Source organism: Sciurus carolinensis, chromosome 19 (assembly GCF_902686445.1).
Source record: "Sciurus carolinensis chromosome 19, mSciCar1.2, whole genome shotgun sequence".
NCBI lineage: Eukaryota > Metazoa > Chordata > Mammalia > Rodentia > Sciuridae > Sciurus > Sciurus carolinensis.
Window position 1 is genome coordinate 29,611,460 of NC_062231.1, and position 23,752 is coordinate 29,635,211.

General features: G+C 57.1%; 1 protein-coding gene across 1 annotated transcript in view; it reads right to left on the reverse strand.

Moving 5' to 3' along the window:
• Positions 1 to 4,085: 4,085 nt before the first annotated feature.
• Positions 4,086 to 23,752, reverse strand: part of Tafa1 (TAFA chemokine like family member 1) — a 412,280-nt gene continuing 392,613 nt past the window's right edge. The window contains exons 4-5 of the mRNA XM_047534840.1: positions 10,583 to 10,707; positions 4,086 to 5,075 (exon numbers count right to left, since the gene is read on the reverse strand). Of these exons, the coding sequence (XP_047390796.1) occupies positions 5,058 to 5,075; positions 10,583 to 10,707 (143 nt within the window). The 3' untranslated portion in view covers positions 4,086 to 5,057. The remainder of the gene's footprint in view (positions 5,076 to 10,582; positions 10,708 to 23,752) is intronic.

The window sequence follows — 23,752 nt, forward strand, 5'->3', positions numbered from 1 at the left end:
GGAACATTCTTCATTGTCCATAACAGAAGGAAGGCAGTGATAAACCGCTCCAGGTGCTGGCCGGCTCTGTTAGTGGACACATCTAATCACCCGAGACGGAACAGATGGGCTCGACCCTGAGCACAGAGCTCTGCTTAGGAGAGAGCCACATCTCCCGCTGCGCCAAGAGCCCAGCTGCGGAAGAGGCCTTTGCACGTGCGCTGATTGTGCTACGGCGAGGTGCACAGCTCAAAGGCAGCATCGGTCGCGCACACTGAGCTCTCTCTACCAGAAATATGGAGCTGAGTTGTTAACCATGAACGTGCAGACCCAACAGGCAGATGGTAGCCTCCGAGTGCCCAGGCTGGAGCTACAGTTAAACGCACCGAGACGGCTCACACTGTGCAAGGGCCAGGCACGGATCCGAGCGGGTTTGACGGCGTGGCCAATATCTGCACCGTCTTACTGAACGGCCACCTGACGCTGAAGTGCTCTTTCCCCTGTTCCCTTCCCGAGGACTTTCCTGGGGGGCTCGCACATGAACTGATCAACGGGAAGAGAGCTAACAGGTGGGGACCTCCAGACGGCGCCTGGCTTGACTCACAGCCAGGAACCAGGCGCAGGACAGGAGGCTCTGAGCACCGTGGCCCTCGAGCAGCCAGAGCCTCCGTGAGGCGAGTCTGACGAAAGAGAAGAGACTCCTCCCTTCTCCATGGACTTCCATTCAGAGAAGGTCCAAGGAGGCTGACCTCATGGTGGAAGCCACATTCAGAGGAGGTCCAGGGAGGCTGACCTCATGGTGGAAGCCACATTCAGAGAAGGTCCATGGGAGGCTGACCTCACGGTGAAAGCCACACATTCGGAGAGGGTCAGGGGACACTGACCTCTTGGTGAAAGCCACACATTCGGAGAAGGTCCAGGGGAATGTGTGGCTTTCACCATGAGGTCAGTGTCCCCCAAACCTTCTCCGAATGTGTGGCTTTCACCGTGAGGTCAGCCTCCCATGGACCTTCTCTGAATGTGCGGCTTTCACCGTGAGGTCAGCCTCCCATGAACCTTCTCTGAATGTGGCTTCCACCATGAGGTCAGCCTCCCTGGACCTTCTCTGAATGTGTGGCTTCCACCATGAGGTCAGTGTCCCCCGGGCCTTCTCTGAATGTGTGGCTTCCATCATGAAGTCAGAGAAGGTGGGACTTGATCATGAGGCAGCATTTTCAAACAGAATCGCTTCACCCGGTTTCAGGAATGGCAGAAAACTTCCTGCCAACACCTAGAGCTCTGGTTTTCCTGAAACACCGAAGGTAGGGCAAAGCAGATTTCGTGCTCACCTAGCAGTACCTCCCTGACGCACAGCGTGTGCTCCCAGGAGCCAAGGGCCGGTCCCTGGACCGGGCCTCCCTTCGCCCTCCTGCCCTCCTTTCTTGAAGAGACCGCTCCTCTTGGTGCACTACAGCCTCTGACGGTTCCCCAGCAGATATTTCTGTTCAAAATATTTCCCACACGTGTTGCTTACAGAAGTTCTTCCTTCACGTTGAGATGTACGATTAGAGAAAATCCTCTGGGTTTATGGTTTCCATTTTAATCCAGCGTTTACAGATGAAAGGTCACTGTGGATCCGCAGTATGAATCCTGGAAATTCTGATTTGCGCCTGTGAACCTCATGCTACTGTTTGGATCCAGAACCTCCCCAAAGCTCCTGTGTGGACGGCTTGGTCCCAGCTGCTGGTGCTTTAGGTAAGTGGTGGTCACTGCAGGAGGTGGGCCTGGGCCAGGGAGGGGGACACGGGGCAGCCCCAGGAGGGGTGTGTGGGCACCCAGCTCCTTCCTCTCTGCTTCCGACCTCCAGGGGTGGGCAGCTCTGCCCCGTCACGTGCTCCCCGCCATGATGCTGTGCCTCACCAAGGCCCAGCAGCCACGGGGCCCAGAGACTGGACTGAAGCTCTGAAGCCCTGAGCCAAAAACAACCTTTCCTCCTTTTGAGCAGCTTTCCTCAGGCTCTTTTTCACAGAGATGGAAAGCTGACTAACACGGATAGCTTCCGGGAATACCTGTGGAAGTCGGGGATACCTGTGGAAGTCGGGGATGCCTGTGGAAGTCGGGGGATACCTGTGGAAGTCGGGGATACCTGTGGAAGTCGGGGATACCTGTGGAACTCGGGGATACCTGTGGAAGTCGGGGGATACCTGTGGAAGTCGGGGATACCTGTGGAAGTCGGGGATACCTGTGGAAGTCGGGGGATACCTGTGGAACTCGGGGATACCTGTGGAAGTCGGGGATACCTGTGGAAGTCGGGGATACCTGTGGAAGTCGGGGGATACCTGTGGAACTCGGGGATACCTGTGGAAGTCGGGGGATACCTGTGGAACTCGGGGATACCTGTGGAAGTCGGGGATACCTGTGGAAGTCGGGGATACCTGTGGAAGTCAGGGATACCTGTGGAACTCGGGGATACCTGTGGAAGTCGGGGATACCTGTGGAAGTCGGGGATACCTGTGGAAGTCAGGGATACCTGTGGAACTCGGGGATACCTGTGGAAGTCGGGGATACCTGTGGAACTCAGAATACCTGTGGAAGTCGGGGATACCTGTGGAAGTCGGGGATACCTGTGGAAGTCGGGGAAGCTGAGGTTTTCAATCTGGCTCCATCTCTGGGGCTTTCAGAGGCCTCTAGGCACAGACTCTGTTCCTGGCTGGAGTGTGGGCCCATTCAAACAGGCCTCAGGCCCCTTTGTTGAAGATGGAGTCGCCTCTGGATTGCAGCTGGGGTTTAGTCTTAAAAGGCCAGAACCTGGGACCTACCAACACACATGCCCGAGGGCAGGTGGGGGAAAAGCAGATCCGCTTGTGAGGCCATGCCGGGCGGAGGGCGTGAGTGCCCCGTGGTCTCAGGGCAGAGCCTGGCCATGGTGGCGAGAGGACGAGTGCCCCGTGGTCTAAGGACAGAGCCTGGCCACGCTGGTGAGAGGACGTGAGTGCCCCGTGGTCTCAGGGCAGAGCCTGGCCACGCTGGTGAGAGGACGTGAGTGCCCCGTGGCCTCAGGGCAGAGCCTGGCCATGCTGGTGAGAGGGCGTGAGTGCCCCGTGGTCTCAGGGCAGAGCCTGGCCACGCCGGTGAGAGGACGTGAGTGCCCCGTGGTCTCAGGGCAGAGCCTGGCCACGCTGGTGAGAGGACATGAGTGCCCCGTGGCCTCAGGGCAGAGCCTGGCCACGCTGGTGAGAGGACGTGAGTGCCCCGTGGTCTCAGGGCAGAGCCTGGCCACGCCGGTGAGAGGACGTGAGTGCCCCGTGGCCTCAGGGCAGAGCCTGGCCATGCCGGTGAGAGGACGTGAGTGCCCCGTGGTCTCAGGGCAGAGCCTGGCCATGTTGATGAGAGGACGTGAGTGCCCCGTGGTCTAAGGGCAGAGCCTGGCCATGCTGGGCGGAGGGCGTGAGTGCCCCGTGGTCTAAGTGCAGAGCCTGGCCGTGCTGGTGAGAGGGCGTGAGTGCCCCGTGGTCTAAGTGCAGAGCCTGGCCGTGCTGGTGAGAGGGCGTGAGTGCCCCGTGGTCTAAGTGCAGAGCCTGGCCGTGCTGGTGAGAGGGCGTGAGTGTCCCGTGGTCTCAGGGCAGAGCCTGGCCATGCTGGGCGGAGGGCGTGAGTGCCCCGTGGTCTCAGGGCAGAGCCTGGCCATGCCGGGCAGAGGGCGTGAGTGCCCCGTGGTCTAAGGGCAGAGCCAGGCCATGCCGGTGAGAGGGCGTGAGTGCCCCGTGGTCTCAGGGCAGAGCCTGGCCATGCTGGGCAGAGGGCATGAGTGCCCAGTGGTCTCAGGGCAGAGCCAGGCCTAGGTGGGCCTTCCCTCCTCATGAGCAGGACCTTCTCGGGGGTGAGCCCTGTGCAGTGTCCCGGGGCCCCTGGGGAAGTGCCTGTGGTCTGACCTCTCACCTCACGGGAGGAGGCCACTGATGCCGTGGTGACCAGTCTCCAGCCTTCAGAAGGCCAGGCGTGATGGGGGCAGCCCGAGGCCGGGCTCTGTGTGGCTTGGGGCCTGCGTTTGGTGAGGGCGCGTCGCTAAGAAGCACAGGCAGGAGCACGCTGGGTAGAAAGGAGCCGTTCACCACTTTATTGGGCTGCCCAGCCTGCTCACAGCTCCTTCCGAGGCCTGGGTGCTTCCACCGCCTTCCCAGCTCCCCCACCGGGGAGGCCCGAACGCTCGGGGGCAAGCAGAGTGCACACGGGGAGAGGCGCCATGGTCAGCGCCGGGGGCCACAGCGCGGCTGGGCACGAGCTCAGCGGGCGGCTCTGCAGCCAGGGCAGCGGCACCAGCCCGGCCTCTGTAGGTCCAGGGCTCATGACTAGGGCACCGCGTCCCACCACGACTGCCGGTCCCAGCCGCGCGGTAGAGTAGCTCCCTCGATGCCTGCGGTCGACCTGCGGAGAAGCCAGCAGAGCTAAGGACATTTTCCTGACGCGGTCAGCATGGTCGCCGTCTATCGGCTGAATATAAGGTGTGGTCACGTAAGCCAAGCTTGCATGCTGAGGTCGCGCCGCGGAGGGCAGGGCGGCAGGGCGCCGTGGGGCCCGGCCATCCAGAGGGGACGGGGCTCCAGCTCGGCGCGGCCTTGAGGCCTCAGAGTCCTGCAGTCCACCTGCCGCCGCCTCCCAGGGTCACTGCCACGCTGAGTTCTCAAAAGGGCACGTCTTCCTCACCAGTGGAAAAAGAAACGACAAACCGAGGGAAATCGACAGACATCGGAGACTCAGGGGCACACTGGGCGTCTCACTCTGTGGTTCTGCTCCTTTCTCCAGAGAATATATGATATTTCAAAATATTATATATATATACAGATACATATATTTCAAATGGTACAAAGTGACTGCCGATCCAAGCGGGAAGAGAGCAGGTCGTCCTTCAGGATCCCAAAGCACGTCGCGGAGGCAAAGCCGAGTCCGCTCCCTGCAGGATGCTCCGCTGCCCGCTGACGCTCTCTGGCCACCAAAGTGCACAAAGGAACTCCATTTGGCTTGTAAGTGCGTAAGATGTTTTAAATTCTCAAAATGTGTTTCCACCACTTGATTTTCCTCCACTATAGCAAAGGCTTCTGTTAGGTTCTCGGGTGAATCTGAAACCAAAGAAAGACAGACATTTCAGGGACAGCGGTTCCGCAGGGGGACAAGGGACGCGATCATGCAGGAAATGAGGACACCTCGGATTCCAAGGCGGTGCCTCAGGTGATCTGCGGACAGTCGTCTCGCGGTGGAGAGCAGTTGCTCTTGGGCTGAGCACACAGGGCACAGGCCCTGCACTTCCGTCCATGCCCTGAACTCACTTCTTGCCACAGGGGAGGAGAGGGCCCTCGCTTGGTCTCCCAGGACAGGCTTTGCGGGCCTGCAAGCTGTCCTGCGGCACAGGGCCCGTCCTGAAAGGGGCCCACGCTTGGCCTGCTGTCCTGTCCTGCTGTCCTGCACCCATCAGTGGCTTCCGAGCGGGGGCCTCATTTTCATTTTGTACGGAACTGCAAACCATGTCATCAGTCTGCACGGAGACGGTGAGAACCTGAACGTGTCCCTCGGCCTGCGGGGAGACCTGCGGGTGGCCGAGGTGAAGGCATCGCTCCTCAGACCAACTGTGCAGGAGCACGGGCCCCCTTGAAGGGCTAGGACTGCCCCTCAGGGGCCAGCTGAAGGACACAGAGCGGACTCCTGTCCCTGCCGATGCCACCCGATCCGCCCAGCATGGGTCCCCGGCTCAAACGTGCGGAAGCACTGGAGCCCCAGGAGCTGCGCTGGGCACGCTGGGCATGCTGGGCACTGGTGCCGACTCACGGGCAGGAGCTCCACGTGCGGTTCTAGGCCCATCATCTCAACTCTCCCACCTCAGACTCCACGCTGGGTCCAGGAGTGGAAGGCCATTCACAGCTCTGGGGGCCAGGCAGGAGCAACAGGGGTCCCCGGCACAGGTGGGCAGCCAGGAGCGGGACGCGGACGGTGTCCACACGTTCATTTTCTTAGCCTCTCCCTGTCGACAACAGATGCTTCCAGTGCCGGCTTCCGGACCCCTGCGCCCTTCATCGCCTTTGGTTTACACTTGGTTTATTCAAAGCAGTGAGCAAGTGAGTTCCAGAGCTGAGCTAAGCCGCCTCCTTCATCTCTCTCCCACCCCCGCCTGCGGGTCACCCCGGCACGTCCCTGAGGTGTCCGTGCACGGAGCTTAGAGAGCAGGTCTTGAGCAGGTTCACTGCCAGAGAGGAGCGGCTTCCCTGCGTCCGGGGATAACTGTGACCCTGCGAATCGGTCATTCTCTGAATCGCTCAGTATTTTCCATGCCTTTTCACATCCATTCCTAAGTGGTCAAGCCTTTTTCCTTCTCGATAACAATGGATATTATTTCTTAAAGACTTTCTCTCTAAAGGTCCTTCATGCAACGTGGCCTGGAGGGGGGATGGCGAAGGCAGGGGCTCTGGGCTGGTCTTAGACCTGCTGGAAGAACCTGACCTGTCAAAGCTGGGACTCTGCCGTTCAGCAGTACAAAACCCACTGAGCCTAGGATTGGCAGGGGTTTGGGGAATCCCTCTCCACCGGGAGGAAGTCCCTAGAGTGTGGACAGACCGTGTTGGACGGTCAGGCTCACGTGGACAGGAGCGACAAGGCAGCGTTGTGGGAGGCTTGCCAAGGCCCTTTGGGGGCCGAAGCTCGAGTGGCCACGGCACTCACTGTCGGCTTTCTCACTGGACTGAGGGCCTTCAGGTACAGACCGGCCCTCCAAGCTGGCACAGCGGAGGTGTCCTCTGACTGCCTCCCCTTCACCCCCTTCCTCTGCCTGTGCTCAGACAATGGATGCTGCTGTTGAGGGAGCCTGTCTTGTTAATGCAAGCCACTGCCCTGCATGCCCAGGCACAGGGGCCTCCGAGCGCAGGCCAGGTCTCCCCAGCGTACGCTACCTCTCCAGTGTGCCGTTCTAAAGGAAAGAAAGGCCAGGAGGAATCCCAGCCCTCAGGAAAGCCTCTCCAGTGGGCGTTAAGCTGGTCTTGCTGCTGAGTTCCAGCAAGGCAGGCTGGCAGGCCGGGGCTGCCCGCTGGTGTGACGCTTGCCCCCGTGCCTTCTGCCTGGGCCTGTGTGCTGCCGGCTCTGCCCTGCCGACGGCTTGGGAAACGAGGATGAAGGCTGGCTCCTTGCTGTGCCCGGCACTGGGGGCCTCCCTCTCTTCCCAGGTCTTCTTCCAGAACCACTGGGGAAGCTTTGCCCTCCCACCTCCACAGTCCCCTTCCCGCCTGGTGTTACACTGCCACCCAGATCCAAAGTCCCCTTGGTTTTCCCTTAGACGGTGGCCTGTCACCCAGGCCAGTCCAGTCCGCATTCCGGGAAACCTGACTGTTCGGATGAAACACTGAAGTTCACTCTCCCTGCTCCTTAAAGATTAACACCAGAGCAGTGGCTGCAGATTAGTGCGGCCACTCTGGAAAGCAGTGTGGAGAGGCCTCAGAACACTTGGAGCGGAACCACCATGTGACCCAGCTGTCCCACTCCTCGGCCTAGACCCAAGGACCTAAAATCAGCACACTACAGTGATGCAGCAGATCAATGTTCACGCAGCTCAACTCACAACAGCTGAGCTATGGAACCAACCTAGGCGCCCTTCAACAGATGAAGGATAGAGAAAATGTGGTACATATATACAATGGAATATCACTCAGTCTTAAAGGAGAAGAAAATCATGGCATTTGCTGGTAAATGGATGGAGCTGGAGACTATCATGCTAAGTGAAAAGCGGCAATCCCTAAGAACTAAAGACCAAAGGGCAAACGTTTTCTCTGACGTGTGGATGCTGATCCACAGGGGAGAATGAATGGAGGGACTTTGGATAGGGCAGAGGGAGGGAGGGTGGGAAGGGGCAGGGGCAGGAAGGATGGTGGAATGAGGTGGACATCATGACCCTAGGAACTTGCGTCACTGCACGAAGGGTGTGACTCCGCATCATGTTCAACCAGGGAAATGAGAAGCTGTGCTCCAGCCAAGTACAGTGAGTGGAAGTGCATTCTGCTGTCAGGTACCACTAATCAGACCAAACAAATAGGGGTAAGTGAAGTTAATCACACGCGGGGGCGTCCTTGGTTTCTCCACACGTCAAGGACTCCTGAGAATCTTGCCTTCCCATGATTATTGTGGAGGTAACCTACCAAGTAGGAAGGCTTTGACAGTCTTTTACTTTATAGGGAAAGAGAATGAATTCCAGGCAGCTTGCAGGCAATCACTTCTACATGGAGGGACTTTTAAAAACACCAGCATGCAAGGAAACTCAGCTGCCATTTGAATGATCTGGGTGTGTTTCTCCAGGTTGTTTTTCCTGTTTTTTTTTCCCAGTAAGCTTGCTTTCTGCATCAACCTTACACATAACAGCAAAAGAGGTGGTTTTCCCCTCCATGGAGCAGAATAATAAAAACACCTATGAGTCAAACTATTTTAAGGGGAAACTGTTAGAGCGCATGCTTGAAATGTGCAGGAGCACCTGCGTGCTCTGGAGGGAGGAAGCGCAGTGTACAGAGGTTAACGTGAATCTACTCTCCTTGCCCCGAGCACTGGCACTGACCTGTGCACGCGTAGAATCCGTGGTTTCTGCATCGGTATCAGGCTGACTTGGTGCCTTAGCGTTTAGAACTACCTACTTGGTCTTGGGTTTCTTGGGAAGGTCAGTGGAGAAAAGGCCGGCAGCACTGGAGTCCCTTGGGCAGAAGCCACCTCTGTTCCAGGGTCCTCTTTTCCCTCTCTAGAGATGCACTGGAGGACTCCCAGCCAGGCCCAGGCAGCTCCAACGGCTGCCCGTTTACGGCTCTGCTTGAAATGGGTGCGTGCATGTGAGCAGGTGCCGCCTCTCCTTTCAAACCCACAGGACCCGACGGAGTTCCCGGCACAGGGCGCCACCGGGGTAGTAGGAGTGGGTGTGGCTTCCTTCATGCTGGGATCCGACTCTGCACAGCACCCCTGAGATGCTGGAAAATGTCCAGGGTGCACTTGTGATATGCCCGATGGTTTTAAAATAGACTCTACAGAGTCCAAAGGAAAGAAAGTCACACGGTCACAACCAACCAACCAACCAACCAACCAACAGGAGCAGCAGGGACCGTTTCTGATTTCTTTCCCTGTTTTCTTGTTTGTTTGTTTGTTCTTGAGTCTCGACTCTGTGTTCCAGAGAGTCTCCTGCTTGGTACTGCGGGAGTCTCCCGGAGAGAATCCTGAAATAACCCGACTTGCCTTCTTTCTCTAATGGGTTCCTGTCTGGGGACAGCGGGAGAGCAGGGCGATGAGTTATCAAGTGGAAGAGGAAATAGCGACCTGGCGAGGGCACACCAGGAGCAGGTTCACCACAGGGAAAGGGATCGCAGGTGTCAGGCCGGATTCAGTGCAGCTGGAAACAACCTGATTGTGAGGGAGCTCCAGGTACTTGGTAGGACCACTTCCAGGCAAAACGCAACCCAGAGGAAACGGACCTCCCAGGAGTGACTTTGGAATGGTTTCTGAGGGGCTGGCACCAGCCCGCCCAGTTCTGAACTCTCTGCAGGTGATCCAGCAAAATGAAACCTGCCAACCTCGCTGAGCCACGCAGGCGCAGGCAATGCACCTCAACGAGAAAGGGGCTCGGAAACCCCTGCCAGCCACCGGCCAGGGAGAGGTGGCCACGTACGGGCCAGTGTGGCCAGTGTGGCCAGTGCGGGCAACTGAATTCCAGGCGCCGTCTCCACTGTTTCATGTGTAGGAACGAGCTTTTCGATAGCTTTGCCTGACGTTATTTTTGTATTCTGCATCACAAAGCTGCCTGAACCAGTTTGATTTATTGAACAGATGATACCAAGAAGGTTGATGGAGATTCATGATACAGGGGTTGGAATCAGAGACACGCTTTTAAATTTCAGTCAGCTTTTTGGCAAACTCAAAGTTCAACATACTGTGATTTAAAACTGGTGGAGCCTGCTTTCAAAAATGCCCCAACAAATTAAGAGACGCCGCACACCCTTGATATTCAGGGTTCGGGCGCGACGCCCTCCTGGTTGTTAGGGTGTTGCGTGCTTTGGTTTTAGTGGAGGGAGAGTCACAGTGTGAGTGTCCCGGGCTCCTCCCACCCCCACCTGCCTCGGCTTCCAGACGGTCAGTCACTAGGGGTCAATGCTGGCCTAACGGCCTCTCCACTACCGCCCACCAGTTCTGATGGGTGGAACACCCTGCCCTACGTGGCTGTTTTGAAGATAGCTCCCGATTTAACCAGAAAATTCAAGGAAAATCATTCGCTTCCTAAAAACCTTTTTAACTTTTCTGAAAGATCATCAAAGAATCGCTTCAAGGCACCTTTAAGAAATGAGTGCCCGTGGATGAGACCTGGGCAGCAGAGCGCCGGGGTCCGGGAGGGACGCTCCTCTGACCGTCCTTCTGAGCACCGTGGGTGCTGAGGGATCATCGAGGGGCTGCTCTCTGCTCCTCTACCCCCGGCTGGCCCCCGCGACAGGAACACCCGGCTCGTGGGGACCAGCCGGGGGGTTTCTGAAGGGAAGCCCTTCCTTCACGCCGTCCTCTGGGCGCGGCGTGCACAGCGCCAGGGAGAGGGCGGCGGCCGAGGAGGGACGCGGCAGCGCGCACTCACCCGCGTGGTCTTGACCTTGTTGCCCGTGGCGCACATCCACCCGGAGTTGTCCGGCAGCGTCTTGCACTCCTCCCCCTCCAGGCAGGGCTCCATCTCGCACCACCACTTCCCGATCACTATGGAGGCTGCGGAAGAACAGGGAACAAGCGTTGGCAGCCCACCCGCGCGGCTGGGCGCAGGCGCGGCCTCCCTCCGTGGGCCTTACTGCTCTTGGGAGCACTCGGTTCGCCTTCGTCTCCCTGGACGGCTGAGAGAGCTTATTTGGGAAAATAAGATTTCCGTGTATCAGTCTCATAATGCAAATACGATTTCGTTGTCTGGTTTCCACACATGGTGTCTTGTCCCACGTCCCCTGCGGGCGAACGCCCTGGAGTGGGGAGACTTACCTCTGGGATCTCAAGGGACGTGTGTCGTGAGTGTGTGAAGACTGGGTACCTGGGGCCACTTCCTTCAGTGAGGCAGCTGAAGGAGCATGAGCTCCTAGGAATGGTCACGGTGTCCACCCAGCATCAGGTGCCTCCCTCAGCCTTGGAGATTCCCCAAGGTGTCCAGCAAAAGGAAAAATGAACTAAGAGGACAAAAGCAAAGTTGGAAAGTAAAAATCAAGTGTAAGAGCCGGGTCTGGGGGAGGCTGGGGCAGGAGGATCACAAGTTCAAGGCCAGCCTCAGCAACTGAGTGAGACCCTTTCTCAAAATTTAAATCATGAACAGGACTGTGATGTGGCTCAGTGATGAAGCACCAGTGGGTTCACTCGCCAGTCCAAAACAGAAACAGAAACAAAACAGAACTCAGGAGTGATCGTAAGTCAAAATACTCTAGAGTCAAAAGCATGGTTGAAAGGGGTCGTGGACACAGCAGTTTGATGCAGCCTCGGTGGATCCCTGAGAGGCTGAACCCCGGATGAAACGGCTCGCTCTTCAGTGTGACATCAAGAACGACCACATGAGGAAGCTGGCAGTGAACTTAGTGCATTTATGTACAGTGCACGTTTTCTGATAATGAGATTTTTTAAAACCAATGATTAGAGTCACACCTTACAAATCGACTCTCACATCTTCCTTGATTCACTGAAAGAAAAACCATCTCTGCACGAGCAGGGGTGGTCTCTGCAGCCCCTCAAGGTGGTGACTCTGCCAAACCCGCAGGCCTCCCTCGGCAACCCCAGCGGGGCCGACGGTGCTGTTCCCTGGCCTTCCCTGCTGTGGCGCTCACTCGGGTCCTGGAGGCTCACCCCCTGCCTCCTCCAAAGATGCGTGTCTGCCACGATGCTGGCGTCAGTCACGAAGAAGCCGCAGGACACGGATTAGCGTCCCAGAGGGTCTGTACGGGACTGGAAAGGGGTCCGTGCAGCAGGGGAGCCCGCCTGCATCCGCAGGGACTGGACGGCTGGCCCAGAGCAGGCCGGCGTCGACGTCCTCTGCATGGGGCTTCCCCACGCCCGTCTCCCGACCCCTGGAACTCAGTGACCAGCAAAGGCTTTGCTTTGGACACAAGTGCTGTGCAGGACTGCAGGGACCCTGCCGCGTCCACTACAGCTAAGCCACCAGTTTAGGGGTTTCAAGGGCGACTGCGGGATTTGAAGTTTGCTCCACACAGACCAAGGTCAGCGGTCAGGACCCGGCCAGACACGCCCTCCTCGAGGAGGAGGCTGGTCGTGCTGCTTCCTCCCCTTCCCCTTTTTCTTTTTTCAGTCGACTAGCAGGCTCTGCGTCTGGGCGTGGAGCAGGGGACGGAGGTCGCCGTGGAAGGACTTGGCTGACCGTGCGGCCAGGTTAGACAGGAGAGGCCCGCGTCCGGGGAACAGCACCCGCGAGGCCTGTGAAGCTTCCAGGAGGCGGAGACGACACTCGGCTCCAGCAGAGGTTCTGGAAAACCTGTCAGCCGTAGCTCGCTTCGGCCGGTGCTCCATGGAAACCGCCTCCTGGCCCCTCTTGCCCTCCTGACTGTCCACCGCTGCTTCCGGGGCCAGCGGGAGCAGTGGAAGCCTCTGCTGGGCTGGAGGGGAGGCAGGCGCCAGCAGGGTCTCACTCTGCTCTCTCCTCCTTTCCAGGGAGGCGGCCCACAGGGGACCTGCTGTGCCCCTGGCGTGTCCTCCTGAGGGCCCTGTCCCTCGGCGCCGCTCTCTCCTCTTGGGCTGACCTACTTTGTCGCTAGCTCAGGGCCGTTTCCTGTTCTCCTAGGCATTGAAGTCCCCAAGTGAAAATGCAGACGGCAGAGGAAGCGCACCTCCAAACCCACCCACGGGCCAGGCGTGGGGGGACGGCTGAGCGCAGACCCCGGTCCTGCTCACGGGCCAGGCGTGGGGAGGACGGCTGAGCGCAGACCCCAGTCCTGCTCACAGCGTCCGAAAGTCACATCACAGCGGCCTCAAGCGGGCTGGTGACGCGGCACAACTCGGGGTGTCGGAAGCTCCTGCATTCCTCCGCTGAGCCGCCCTGAACACGCTGGTCCTTCAACTGGGTTTCCGACTTCTGCCTCACGTCCTCTTACTCCATATCCCTTCACGTCCTAGGTCAAGGGGGTCTCCAACCCCGATTTTCTGATCAACACGTATTTACTGCAATGCTTTTTATTTTTTTATTTACCTATTCATTTTGGTACCAGGGACTGAACTCAGCCACTGAGCCCCATCCCCAACCCTATTCTGTATTTTATTTAGAGACAGGGTCTCACTGAATGGCTTAGGGCCTCAATAAGTTGCCGAGGCTGGCTTTGAACTCTCGATCCTCCTGCCTCGGCCTCCTGAGTTGCCGGGATGACAGGCCTGTGCCCCACCGAGGAGCCTGGCACTGCAATACTTTATACAAGAGAATTTCAAAGGTGCCCCCTCTTCTCCCAAACTGGAGGCTACCTAAAATCTTCAGATTTTTGGAAGAGGAATGATGTGTTAGACTTAATAAAATGAGCCAGTGCATCAATGCTATTTAAACTGTTTTCATGATTTTTTCTTACGGAGATACTCATAAGAATAAAAACGTAAATAATTCTTAAATATGTCCAATCACAATAGCCGACGCAGTAAGGAAAGGGCAACCGGCGCTGACTGCCGCTGGCACGTCCCAGCAGCAGGTACCCGGGCTCCTCCCGTCCCTACGAGGTGCTGCTGCTAAGCACTCACTGGCAGGTGCGGGAACTGGCCCACAGGAGGTGACCTCCCTAAGCTCCCAGGCGGGGAGCACAGGAACCACACTGGCATCCAGGCCCTGACCCATGAAACCCGCGCTGTCCCTCACTCCAGCTTCCTGCCCGGTGTTCAGAGAGCTCGAAGGCGTGACTGCCGAGCGAATGCATCCTCTCTGCCGTGAGTGTCGAAAGTAAATTTCACGCCACACATAAGCACCCGCGTAAAACAAAAACGTTTATTTTCTTGTGAAATTAACCTTAAAAACATCGGGGCAAGAGTGAGTTCACCGCGCTTGCTTCCTCCTGGGCCGCGCTGCGCGTTGCTTAGTCCATTAGTTGTGGAACGTTAACAGGAGTCACCACGGTGAAGCTTTGGAAGCCGGGAGAAACCTGAGGTAGACCCACAGCTGCCGCAGGGGCTTCGCACACCTGGAAGAACGGCTGCCCTTGTCTGCAGCCTCTGAGAGGAGGACCCGCACGGTCCCCGACCTGGGTTCTGGGATTTGCTGTCAGCGTGCCGAGCGCGTGCGATGGCCGATCTTGCAAGAACCTCGCCAAAGGGCGGCTGTAAGAGGAGAGTGTGCGGCTCCGAGGCACAGCAGGCCCTCTCCTCCTCCTAACCGCTGTCCGTCGCCAGCATTCTCCGTGGTAATGCAGCAGGATGCCAATCAGCATGGGCCTGCTCAGTGCACCAGCCGCAGGCCGCAGGCAACAGAGCCGCCGGCTCTTCTGCCATTCCAAAGGTGGGCAGGGGAACCGCGGAGCCAGGGAGAGTGGAAGCCCAGCAGGGCACGGTCCCGCCCACCAAGCTCGCAGGCCAGCCCAGGCTTCTCTGTGGCGTGAAGGACGTGAATCAGCGCACACGAGCAAAGCATGTTCGCTCCAGGGAGCCAAGGAGCAGGCTCCGGGGAGAGGAGGGGAGCAGAGCCTCAGCAAGAGGAAGCCGGTCCCCGCAGCAAGGCGCTTGGGCTTGATGCTTTGAGGGAATGCGGCCCCCGGAGAGTCTGGAATCTGGATTCTGTGCGAAAGGAAGACGTGATGGAAGGGCGCTGGAGCAGAGGGCAGAAGGCAGGAGCGAGTGGCAGGCTGGCCGTCAAGGCCACGACCTTCCGAGGAGGAGGCGCGGGCCTCCACGTGGGTCCTGCCTGGGCCTGGCGGGGACGAGGAGAAGACCACTCACTCACACCAGAGGGAACGCTGCGTGCCGCCCTCGGACATGCCGCCTCCACCCAGGGTCCCCGTGCCGCGCGGGCGCTCCTGGCAGCAGGCACCACCCTGCCCTTCTGTGAGGGGTGCGGACGGCCCAGAGAGGTGGTCTACGGAGGACAAAGAGGGCAAACAGGAGCAGGAAGGAAAGGACGGTGCCCTCGCGGGGCAGCCCGCGGTCCACAGGGCACGTCCCTCTCCTGGAGAAGAGGCAGCTCTTCACACGCTGGGCAGCGAGGGCCGCTCTTCAACGCCTCGCCCACTCCGGGCTCGCTGCTGAGGTGGGGCGCTCGGCTACATGCCCAGCACGGCTGCGTCCACATCCCCAGAGCTGGGCACGTCAGCCAGGCAAAGGTGCGGCCTCAGGCGAGGCTCCCTCTCACGCAACTCCGAGCAGTGGCCAAACTCCATCCGAGGAGCAGGATGGCTCTCTCCGGCCTCCTCTGCGCAGGTTGCTGGAATCGCGGTCGCGGAACCTGCAGTGACTTCCTGTGTGTGTCTTCATCAAAGCAAGGAGAAGACCCAGGGCCCTGGACACGCTCCCGAGCGCTGAAACCTTCCCCCGAGCACGCGTTTATGATCTGTCCAGCCCCTCGGGCCTGCGCGAGGACAGGAGGCCCCTGCTGGAGGTTCCAGCCTTGACAGAGTCCGGCACTTCCAGGGAGGATGGCTTGGGAAAGTTGCTCAGCTCCGGACTCGGCTCCTCGATTACACATGAAGTCATAAAAACGCCAGCGGTCATTGTGGATTTCAGACGAAACAAGGATGTAGCAGGATGCCTACTGAAGGTCGCACTCAGCACACGGCCTCCCTACTATTTTTATCTGTGTGCCCACCATCTGGTCAGGTACGCGCCTGCCTCGTTACCTTCCTGCAGAGTCAACGCCTATGCGGTGCAAGTTTATGCTCATTCTGGGATATTAAGTTTTTTACAGATTAGATGTATTTTCTTCTGGGTTCTATGATATATTCCAAAGACATACATAGGATTAATAACTCATGCTGGGATTGACTAGCCTTGCTTTTATTCTACACTTCGGTTCTAGGGCTTTTCAAGCAGAGGCAGTTTTACCTAAATAAGGGAGTAGGTGATGGTGGGGGTTGTGCAACAGGCAGGATTTAAAATCACAGGGTGAGTGGTACTTTCCTCAAAGGCTTTTGGAGACAAGTGTTGTATTTTATGCATTCAAAAGCTATTGGTTAACTGCTGTGCTGGACATAAAATAAAGAGACGCAGTTCCTGCTGTAAGTGACCTGGAGTCTCCAGCAGGAGCTGCACTGGATGTAAAGATCAGACACACAGTGATGGCGGCGGCATCTAGAAAGACTCAGGTGGTCTCAGGGCGTCAGTGGGTGGATCTGAGCTGGATGAAAAGCAGGGAGGGCAGGGGAGCAGAGCTCCTTATTGATGAGACAACATCACCATGGGGGTAACTAAAATGATCGCCTATTAAGCTAAGTAAGTACGTTAAGCCAGCTTCACACCCACGTCGAGAGGAGTCGAGAAAGACATTTCCTCCTTGGGCTGTTCCAAGCCGTCTGCTCAGACACAGGTACTTTGACCACGGCCGTCTGCACCGGGGACGGGGAATTCCCAGGAAGCTTGCTCAGCACGGGGAGCTCTCCTGGTTCCTCTCGGGCTGGACCCGGGCTGGAGTCTGGGCTTACTTCACGCCGCGCCACCTGCAGACTCCATCCTGGAGTCTGTCCCCGAAGCCCAGCGCTGGGTGCTGGCCTTGCTTTGACTGAAGGGAAGCCTTTATTCTAGAATTAACTGCAGCAGATGTGTTTCTGCATTTGTGGCACCTGATATAATAAGTGGTTAGGAGGAACCACACTTTTTAAATACATGCACTGCCTATCCCTGTATCTTCAAGTTCAACCTTCAACATTCATAAGACTGAAGAGCAGCCCTGAAGTGCATGCTGGATAGACACTTCAATTTTATAGAGGTGCAAATATTTCTGGTGTTCTTCTTTTCACCAACCATAGAAGACTTTAAAATTCTCCTCCCCCATTCTAAAAGTAACGTATATTATTTTCTAACACTCAGGACACACAGGTAAATATCAAAGGGAGAAAGACATCGCCCAGGATCCCACTTGGTAGAGGCATGTTGGTACATCTGAAAGTGTTTTCCTGGAACTTTAGAAATGGCTCCCTGGAGGAATATATTGCTTTATAAACACTTGCCCAATTTTAAAAAGTACTTCATGAGAGTGTTATTAGATTCATAATATAGTTTTTTCTAGTGTTCCTACAGATTTACCATAATCAAATAATGTCAGTTAAGTACCCTTTCCTATTTTCATATGTAAAGTAATCACTTTCATAGTTATTGATATATTAAATATCACTTTTGGTTTATTCCACTTTGCAACTGATCCCGAATATTAAATTATGCCCAGAAAATTCCTGGCATCAAGTTTGTTTGCAAAACTAGTGCTCACAGTCTTAGCGGTAATGGGAAAGTGGTGTGCTGATTGTAAGGTCTTTCATTTTAATCTCACTCCCACTAGAGAAGATTGATATAAATAAAATTTAAATAGAAAACACATTTCAGATGCCAGCAGTGGAAAAGACTTTGTCAGCCTAATGAAAAGGTATCAATTTTCTCTACTTTATTCAATAAATTCTGAGTCATTTTCTAAATGGATTAGATTAAAGGAAAGTTCAAACTCCCGGGGAGAAGCCCTTGGGGCTGATGGAGATTTCAGACAAGGGAGAGAGAAGAGGGCACTCAAAATCTCGCAGGACATTCGGATCTATAAAAATTGATGTGAGCCTGGGTGGAAGTGTCCCCAGCCCTCAGCTCACCTGGGGCCTGAGACATGCTGTTTTCTTATTTGATTAGGATGTCGCCGAGGCTGAGGGGAGACAGCTCAGAGACCGGGCTCCGCAGGATGAGGGGCGCAGGGGGTCCTGGCTCCTGGTGCAGGACGCACCTGCCTCGCGACACTGTGAGCCTGGGCGCAGATGTTCGATGACTCGAGAGGACAAGGTGATGTAAGACCGACCGAGTGCTCACGCCGGCTCGGGGGAGACTGGCCCTTCAGCGCTGTTGTGATTAATTGGATTTCAGAAAACACAGCTTGACTTTCATGTGAAGATTCAATGTGTAGCCCATGATCACAGAGCCCTCAGATCTAATTCCATCTGTGTGTGTTTGAAATGGTGGAATGATTTCTTGCCTGGCTATTTTTGTAACTTGGCAGAACTGCATCATGCATTTCTGGAAAGTCTGCCTTTGCCCACCGAGCCCTGGAGAACTGGAGACCGACGGTCACGGGCTTCCTTCCCCCTGTGCACTGCCAGTCAGCCAGCATGGCTATTCGTTTTCATTCTTTCGTTTTGCTTTTGATTAACAGGTATCGGTTGTACCGTAAGTGGGGTTCGGCCTGACGCGCACACGGGCACACAGCGTGCCCCGACCACAGCTAGCATGGCGGTTCCGCAGAGTCCCCTGGACGGCTTAGAGGCACTCGGCTTTGATGATCAGAGAACGCTTGCAGGTCATCCGCTCTGCGCGTGGCCACTCACACAGGCGCCTGAGCTACGAGAACACAGATTTTCACCCATGAGCTTTAGAGGAGGTGAGGAAGTAAGCAATCAGAGGAGGTTCGTACTTTTAGATAGCTTACAATATCAGCCCTTTCAAATTACTTTGTTCTTGCCAATGACGGAATCAAGAAAGCTAGACACGCAGGAGACCGGGAATGAAATGTGAAACGTCCCCCAGCCTCCCGGCCCCTCCTCCAGCAGAACCCAGGTCTAAGTCAGGCCCGAGGCCAGAGCTTCCCTAGGTCAGCAGCCTCACCTGGAGACCCAGAGCGCACTTCCTGGTGTGGCGGGTGCGGGTCCCTGGGAGGTGAGAGGGCGGTTTGAAGCTCCCTCACTTGACTAGCAAGAGTGGTCTTGCCGTGCTGGTTGATTTTACTTCGTGTGTTACCCGTCAGGGACACCAGTTTTCCCTCCTCTGCTTGCGTTCTTCCTTTCCTCCTGTGCCACCCCTTTGCAGTGGCTGACTTTCCATCTGCTTAAGAAGTGGTCCCTTTCCCCAGCATGTCTACAGAGATTAGCAGATGGCACACAGCAAGAGGCTTGGAGGAGTCGTGCTTGGGACTTGTGGCTCTGTGGACACCAAGCCCACCATGGCCGAGGGTGGTGAGGAGCAGAACCAGGATCTCCGCTTAGATCCTCCTGGACTCTTAGTCTGCCGACCATCAGACAGCAGACAGGCGTCTGGACTCCAGCTCCAACTGAGCCAGGCTGGGCAGGGGAACCTCCCAGCCCCACACAGAACCGCGCACGGCCATGCGGTTTTGTTGGGTAAGCCCTCCAGCACGAGACGTGCCACACACCAAAAGTTACCGGGCACAAGTGGTGAGGGGACGTCCTCTCAAGATGAGCACGCACACAGAGATTTACAGAAGAGCGTCAAGCAAGCCGCCGTGAAGCGTGCGCCCTGCAGTGAGAAGCGTGGCGATGGCACCAGAGCGACAGCCGGGAAGAACTGACGTGGAAACGTTGGGCCTGCTTCAACCAGATCCATCGGAAGCAGCCCCTCCCCCTGTGGGTTCTTCGCTCCCGTTTAGAAGGGATCGGGGGTTGTACTGGGGTAAGGAGTCTGTTACAGTGTGGATGCCAGGTGTCCCCTGAGCTCAGGTGAGCCAATGCAGGAAGGTGCAGAGGAGAAAGGACTGGGTGGTGAGTCCTAACCCAGTCAGTGCACTGGTCCCTGATGGGGTTAACTGGGTGGTAGGTGTGGCTGGAGGAGGTGGGCCTGGGGCGTGGCTGTGGGTATATATTTATATCTGGAGAGTGGAGTCTCTCTCTCTGCTTCCTGATGTTGTGAGCTGCTTCCCTCTGCCACGCTCTCCTGCCATGATGTCCAGCCTCACCTGGGGCCCCGAGGAATGGAGCCGGCCTTCTGTGGACTGAGACCTCTAAAACCATGAGCCCTCAAATAGACCTTTCCTCCTCCATAATTGTGCTGGTCAGATCATTTAGTCACAGCAGTGAAATAGCCGATTAAAACAGAGTCTATGCAAAGAGAACCCATGTGCTTCCTAAGGGAAAGACAAAACCGAACACTCGAATCATCACAGACTCGAATCATCACAGACGGGAACAGTGCCACCCTGGCGGGATGAACCAAGGCAGGGCCCTGGTCCTCAGTGAGGGTGGCCTGGCGTTTGGTTCTGGGGATGCCTTATTCCCACCCATGCAGATACCCTGCCCACAAGGGCTGCCTCTGCAGGTGCCAGCCTCGGCTCAGCGAGGGGGCAGGCCTTCTCTGGTGCATCCTGATTGCTGGCTGCCCGTCCCCTGCTCGAGGAAGGAGCTTAGCTTTCCCGCCACTGACCCTAAGGAATCCTGAAAGCGGTTTGACTCATAGGCCGACCTGTAGCTTGTGCACGGAAGCTGACCTGCGGGCTCTGTTGCATTTCCTACTCATTTCCTACGTTTAATAACTGGAGTGCCAATACTTACCAATAAGGAGGTTTTATATGGAAACCCAGACATCAGGTTTGGACTCGATGGAAAGCCGAGCCACCCTGGGGCAGGGCTCTCCTGGGCAAGGGCTCCCACGGTGCTGTCCGCCACAGTCCCCGCCCCTCCCTGACGCCCACGGGCGGTCATGCCCTGTCCCCAGGTGTGTTCTCGGTGCCTGGGTCTGGCTTGGGTGCGGCCCCTGCAGCACCATGCCACCTGCCTGGAATCCTGGAGCCTCACGCCCCTGACCCAGCGAGTCCGGATGCCCTCTGCTGCCTCCCCTTTCTCATTCCTGGGCACCTCTGCCCGGGCGGCTCCCACCACTCGGACCGTGTGACGGCCACTTCCCTCCTGCTGGAGACCTGGACTTCCCACTGGCCCCACCCAATCTGATAAGTCAGGTGGGAGGACACTGAAGACGCCACACAAAGTCCACCGGTCGCAAAGAGTCCACAGGTGAATTCCCGAGGGTTTCTAGAAATCTAGAAATCACGGAAAGATTTCTTGATACTCTAAGTTGACGAGTTCAAGAATAGAAAGCCCAGCTTCACTTCTCTGTCCCCAGATGAGCAGATTTCAGGGTGCCCTCGACGTCTGCAGGTTCTTCCTCCCTGTTCCTTACGAGTCCTGCTGGCGTCTGTCCTTGCTCAGCCCCACTGACCTCCTGAGAAGTAACTAACAGCCTGCTAAGCCTGGGACCCCACCTGACCACACGCGGGCTTCCTTTACGTCTCCCTTCTGCTACCCGCGCCGTCCCTCTGAGCTGTACCCTCCGTGAGGCTGGCGCTCTTGCGGTGGGGTGCTTGAGTACCAGGAGGGTGCCCGACACAGACTGAGCCCAGAACCGCCAGGTGGTACCCGTCTTCCATCCTGCTTCCCCTCCGGAAGCTGGACCTGGAAGTGCCTTCCTCAGAGCTGGGGTTGGACCCACGGTCGAGTTCAGGCCACCAGATCTGGGGAGGTGCTCTGGGAACGGTTTTGATTTCCTGATGACTGGGCAGTTGCTGGTAGCCTGGTCCTTGGCTCTCCTGCTTCTGGTGTCAAGTGTGCCTATTGAGTGTGTGTGGTAGCCGTGACGACCAGAGCCACCATAAAGGAAAGGTGGACGTCGACAGCCCGTGTCCATCACCAGCGCCTCTGGGCTTCTGGTACCTCGGTGGCCACTGCTCGGGCTACTGCAGCCTGGCGTCCTATTATTTGTTGCTTAAGAGAATCCCGTCGACACCAAAGCACTCAATAAACATTTGTGGGCCTGCTGCGCGACCGAATGAATCCAGGTGCTCCGCAGCACCAAGGCCAAATCACTGCCATTTTCTACCCATTTGGCACTGAAAATTCACAACGCCTGAAGAAGGACTTTTGCATTAAAATTCAGACATCCGGCTGACTGATTACGACCCAGCGTGGCTGTCTGTCCTCATTATGTGCGTGTCTCCACTTGGCATGAGCAAGCGCGCCGTCCTTCAGGACGCGCCAGGTGCCGCGGGTTCAGAGCTGGCACAGCTGTATGCAAAGCTGGCCTTCCCGGCAGGCCTGAGTGTCCGAGGTGGTGCGGGCTTTCTTAATCACAACCCACATCTGCTCACAGCGGAGTGAGGCTCACTGTCATGGTCTCGAGAAGCGGGATTTGATGTTACGGAGCCATTAAGAGTCGTCCGGACGTCTCCGGCGGGATCCTGGCAGGAGACAGTGTGCAGAAGTTGCTCTCGGGTGGAGCGTTTCCTGAGGTCTGCTGTCGTTTGGGAGAGGACTGCACGTCACCCACCAGAGGGAAGTGGGTAGCGGCTCAAGGGCAGGCCGCCGATGGGCCCTGCTGGGTCTACAGCCATCTCTGACCGGCCAGCGGCCGGCTGCCGTCCACTGCCTACCGCCTGCAGCGCCACGAGGAGTGTGACGAGCCCCGTGCGCTGGCGTGGTTTGGAGAGAAGACAGGTCTTGGGAAGCTTCCTTTTCCCTTTCGCTCTGGGCTTTCAAGTGGCTCCAGCCCAAGTGCCAAGCTGCGAAGCCATCTTCATTTTCTGAGATGACGACTCTTCTCCAGTAAAGACGTAAGGCCAGCGGTTGATATCACAGGGTTCTGTTGGGTCTCGAGATCCTCTCTCCACAAGAAGGAATATACCAAAATGCGTCCTGTGTTGGATCCAATTCATGACGCGCTCGATTCAGAAAGGAAGGCCATATTCAGTACGTGAGTCCATCTTCCAGCCGGAATGTTCGCATCCCCGCTCCAAAATTCCTAGGCTGATCCCGACCTGCAGTTTGGGACCTGGGAGTGGCCTCTGGGAAGTTCTCTGTCATGGGAGCAGAGTCCCCATGAGTGGCTCTAGTGCCCTTATACAGGGGACCCCAGAGCTTTCCCTGGGGCGAGGACAGTAAGAAGCCCTGGCCGTGCTGCCTGGCCTCTGGTCGGCCCCAGCCTTCAGAGCTGTGAGGAGTAATTTCTGTTGTTCGAAAGCCATGGCTTCACTTTCCATAGCTGCCCAGAGGACTGGAGGCAGCCACTGCCCATAAGTGGACGCATCTGAACTGCATCCGAGCAGGCGCAGGACTGATCCAGGCCCGATCCACAGCCGGGGTGGACGCTCAGTCCATTCAGAAGCTGAGACAGAGCCAGGAGCGGCAGGGCTGGCAAGCAGCAGGTGCCATTCCCTAGTCCTGGAGGCCGGGAGTCGGGGGTGGAGGCTCTGCAGCAGCCTCCACCGGGCGCCTTCTTGGCTCCTCGGCCACGACTCCCATGGAGGAGGGAGACAAGGTGGCCCCTTGGGGCCTCACCTGTGATGGCACCCCTGCCTCCCGTGTCCTCACACTGGTGGGATTTCCACAGATGAGCAGCAGACTCCAGGCAGCCCTTCCTCCGCTGCGGATCAGGAAGCTCGACGCTGGGCGCACACACACCCCTGTGTTGGCTCGCTGTACCTGGGAGCGGGACAAGTACGGGTCTCTAAAATGAAATTCAGTCCCATCGCGCACATTAACTGCTGAAGTGGCCCCTCGTAAAGACCCAAGGGCTTTACGGACCTACGAAGATCAATCTGACAGCTTTGTGCTCGTGCGCCATTTTGGCCCATCCAGCAATGATCTCTTCTCCCCGCAGGGCAGCTGGTCGACCTCTGGGGACGCGTCCCTCTCTGGCCCTGTGACCGGGCCCAGCCTCTCTGCATGGTGCGCTGCCTTGGCTCACTGAGGGGCTACAGTGCGTGAGCCCAGGCAGGTTAGTTCTGGGGCCTGCTGTTCCGGGAGCTCTCTTGTACGCCCCGAGCTGGTTAGCTGTGACCGAGCATCCAGGGTCCTGTTCCCAGGGTCCTGCTCGGGAGTCAAGGCAAACCCCAGGAGGCACAGCCACA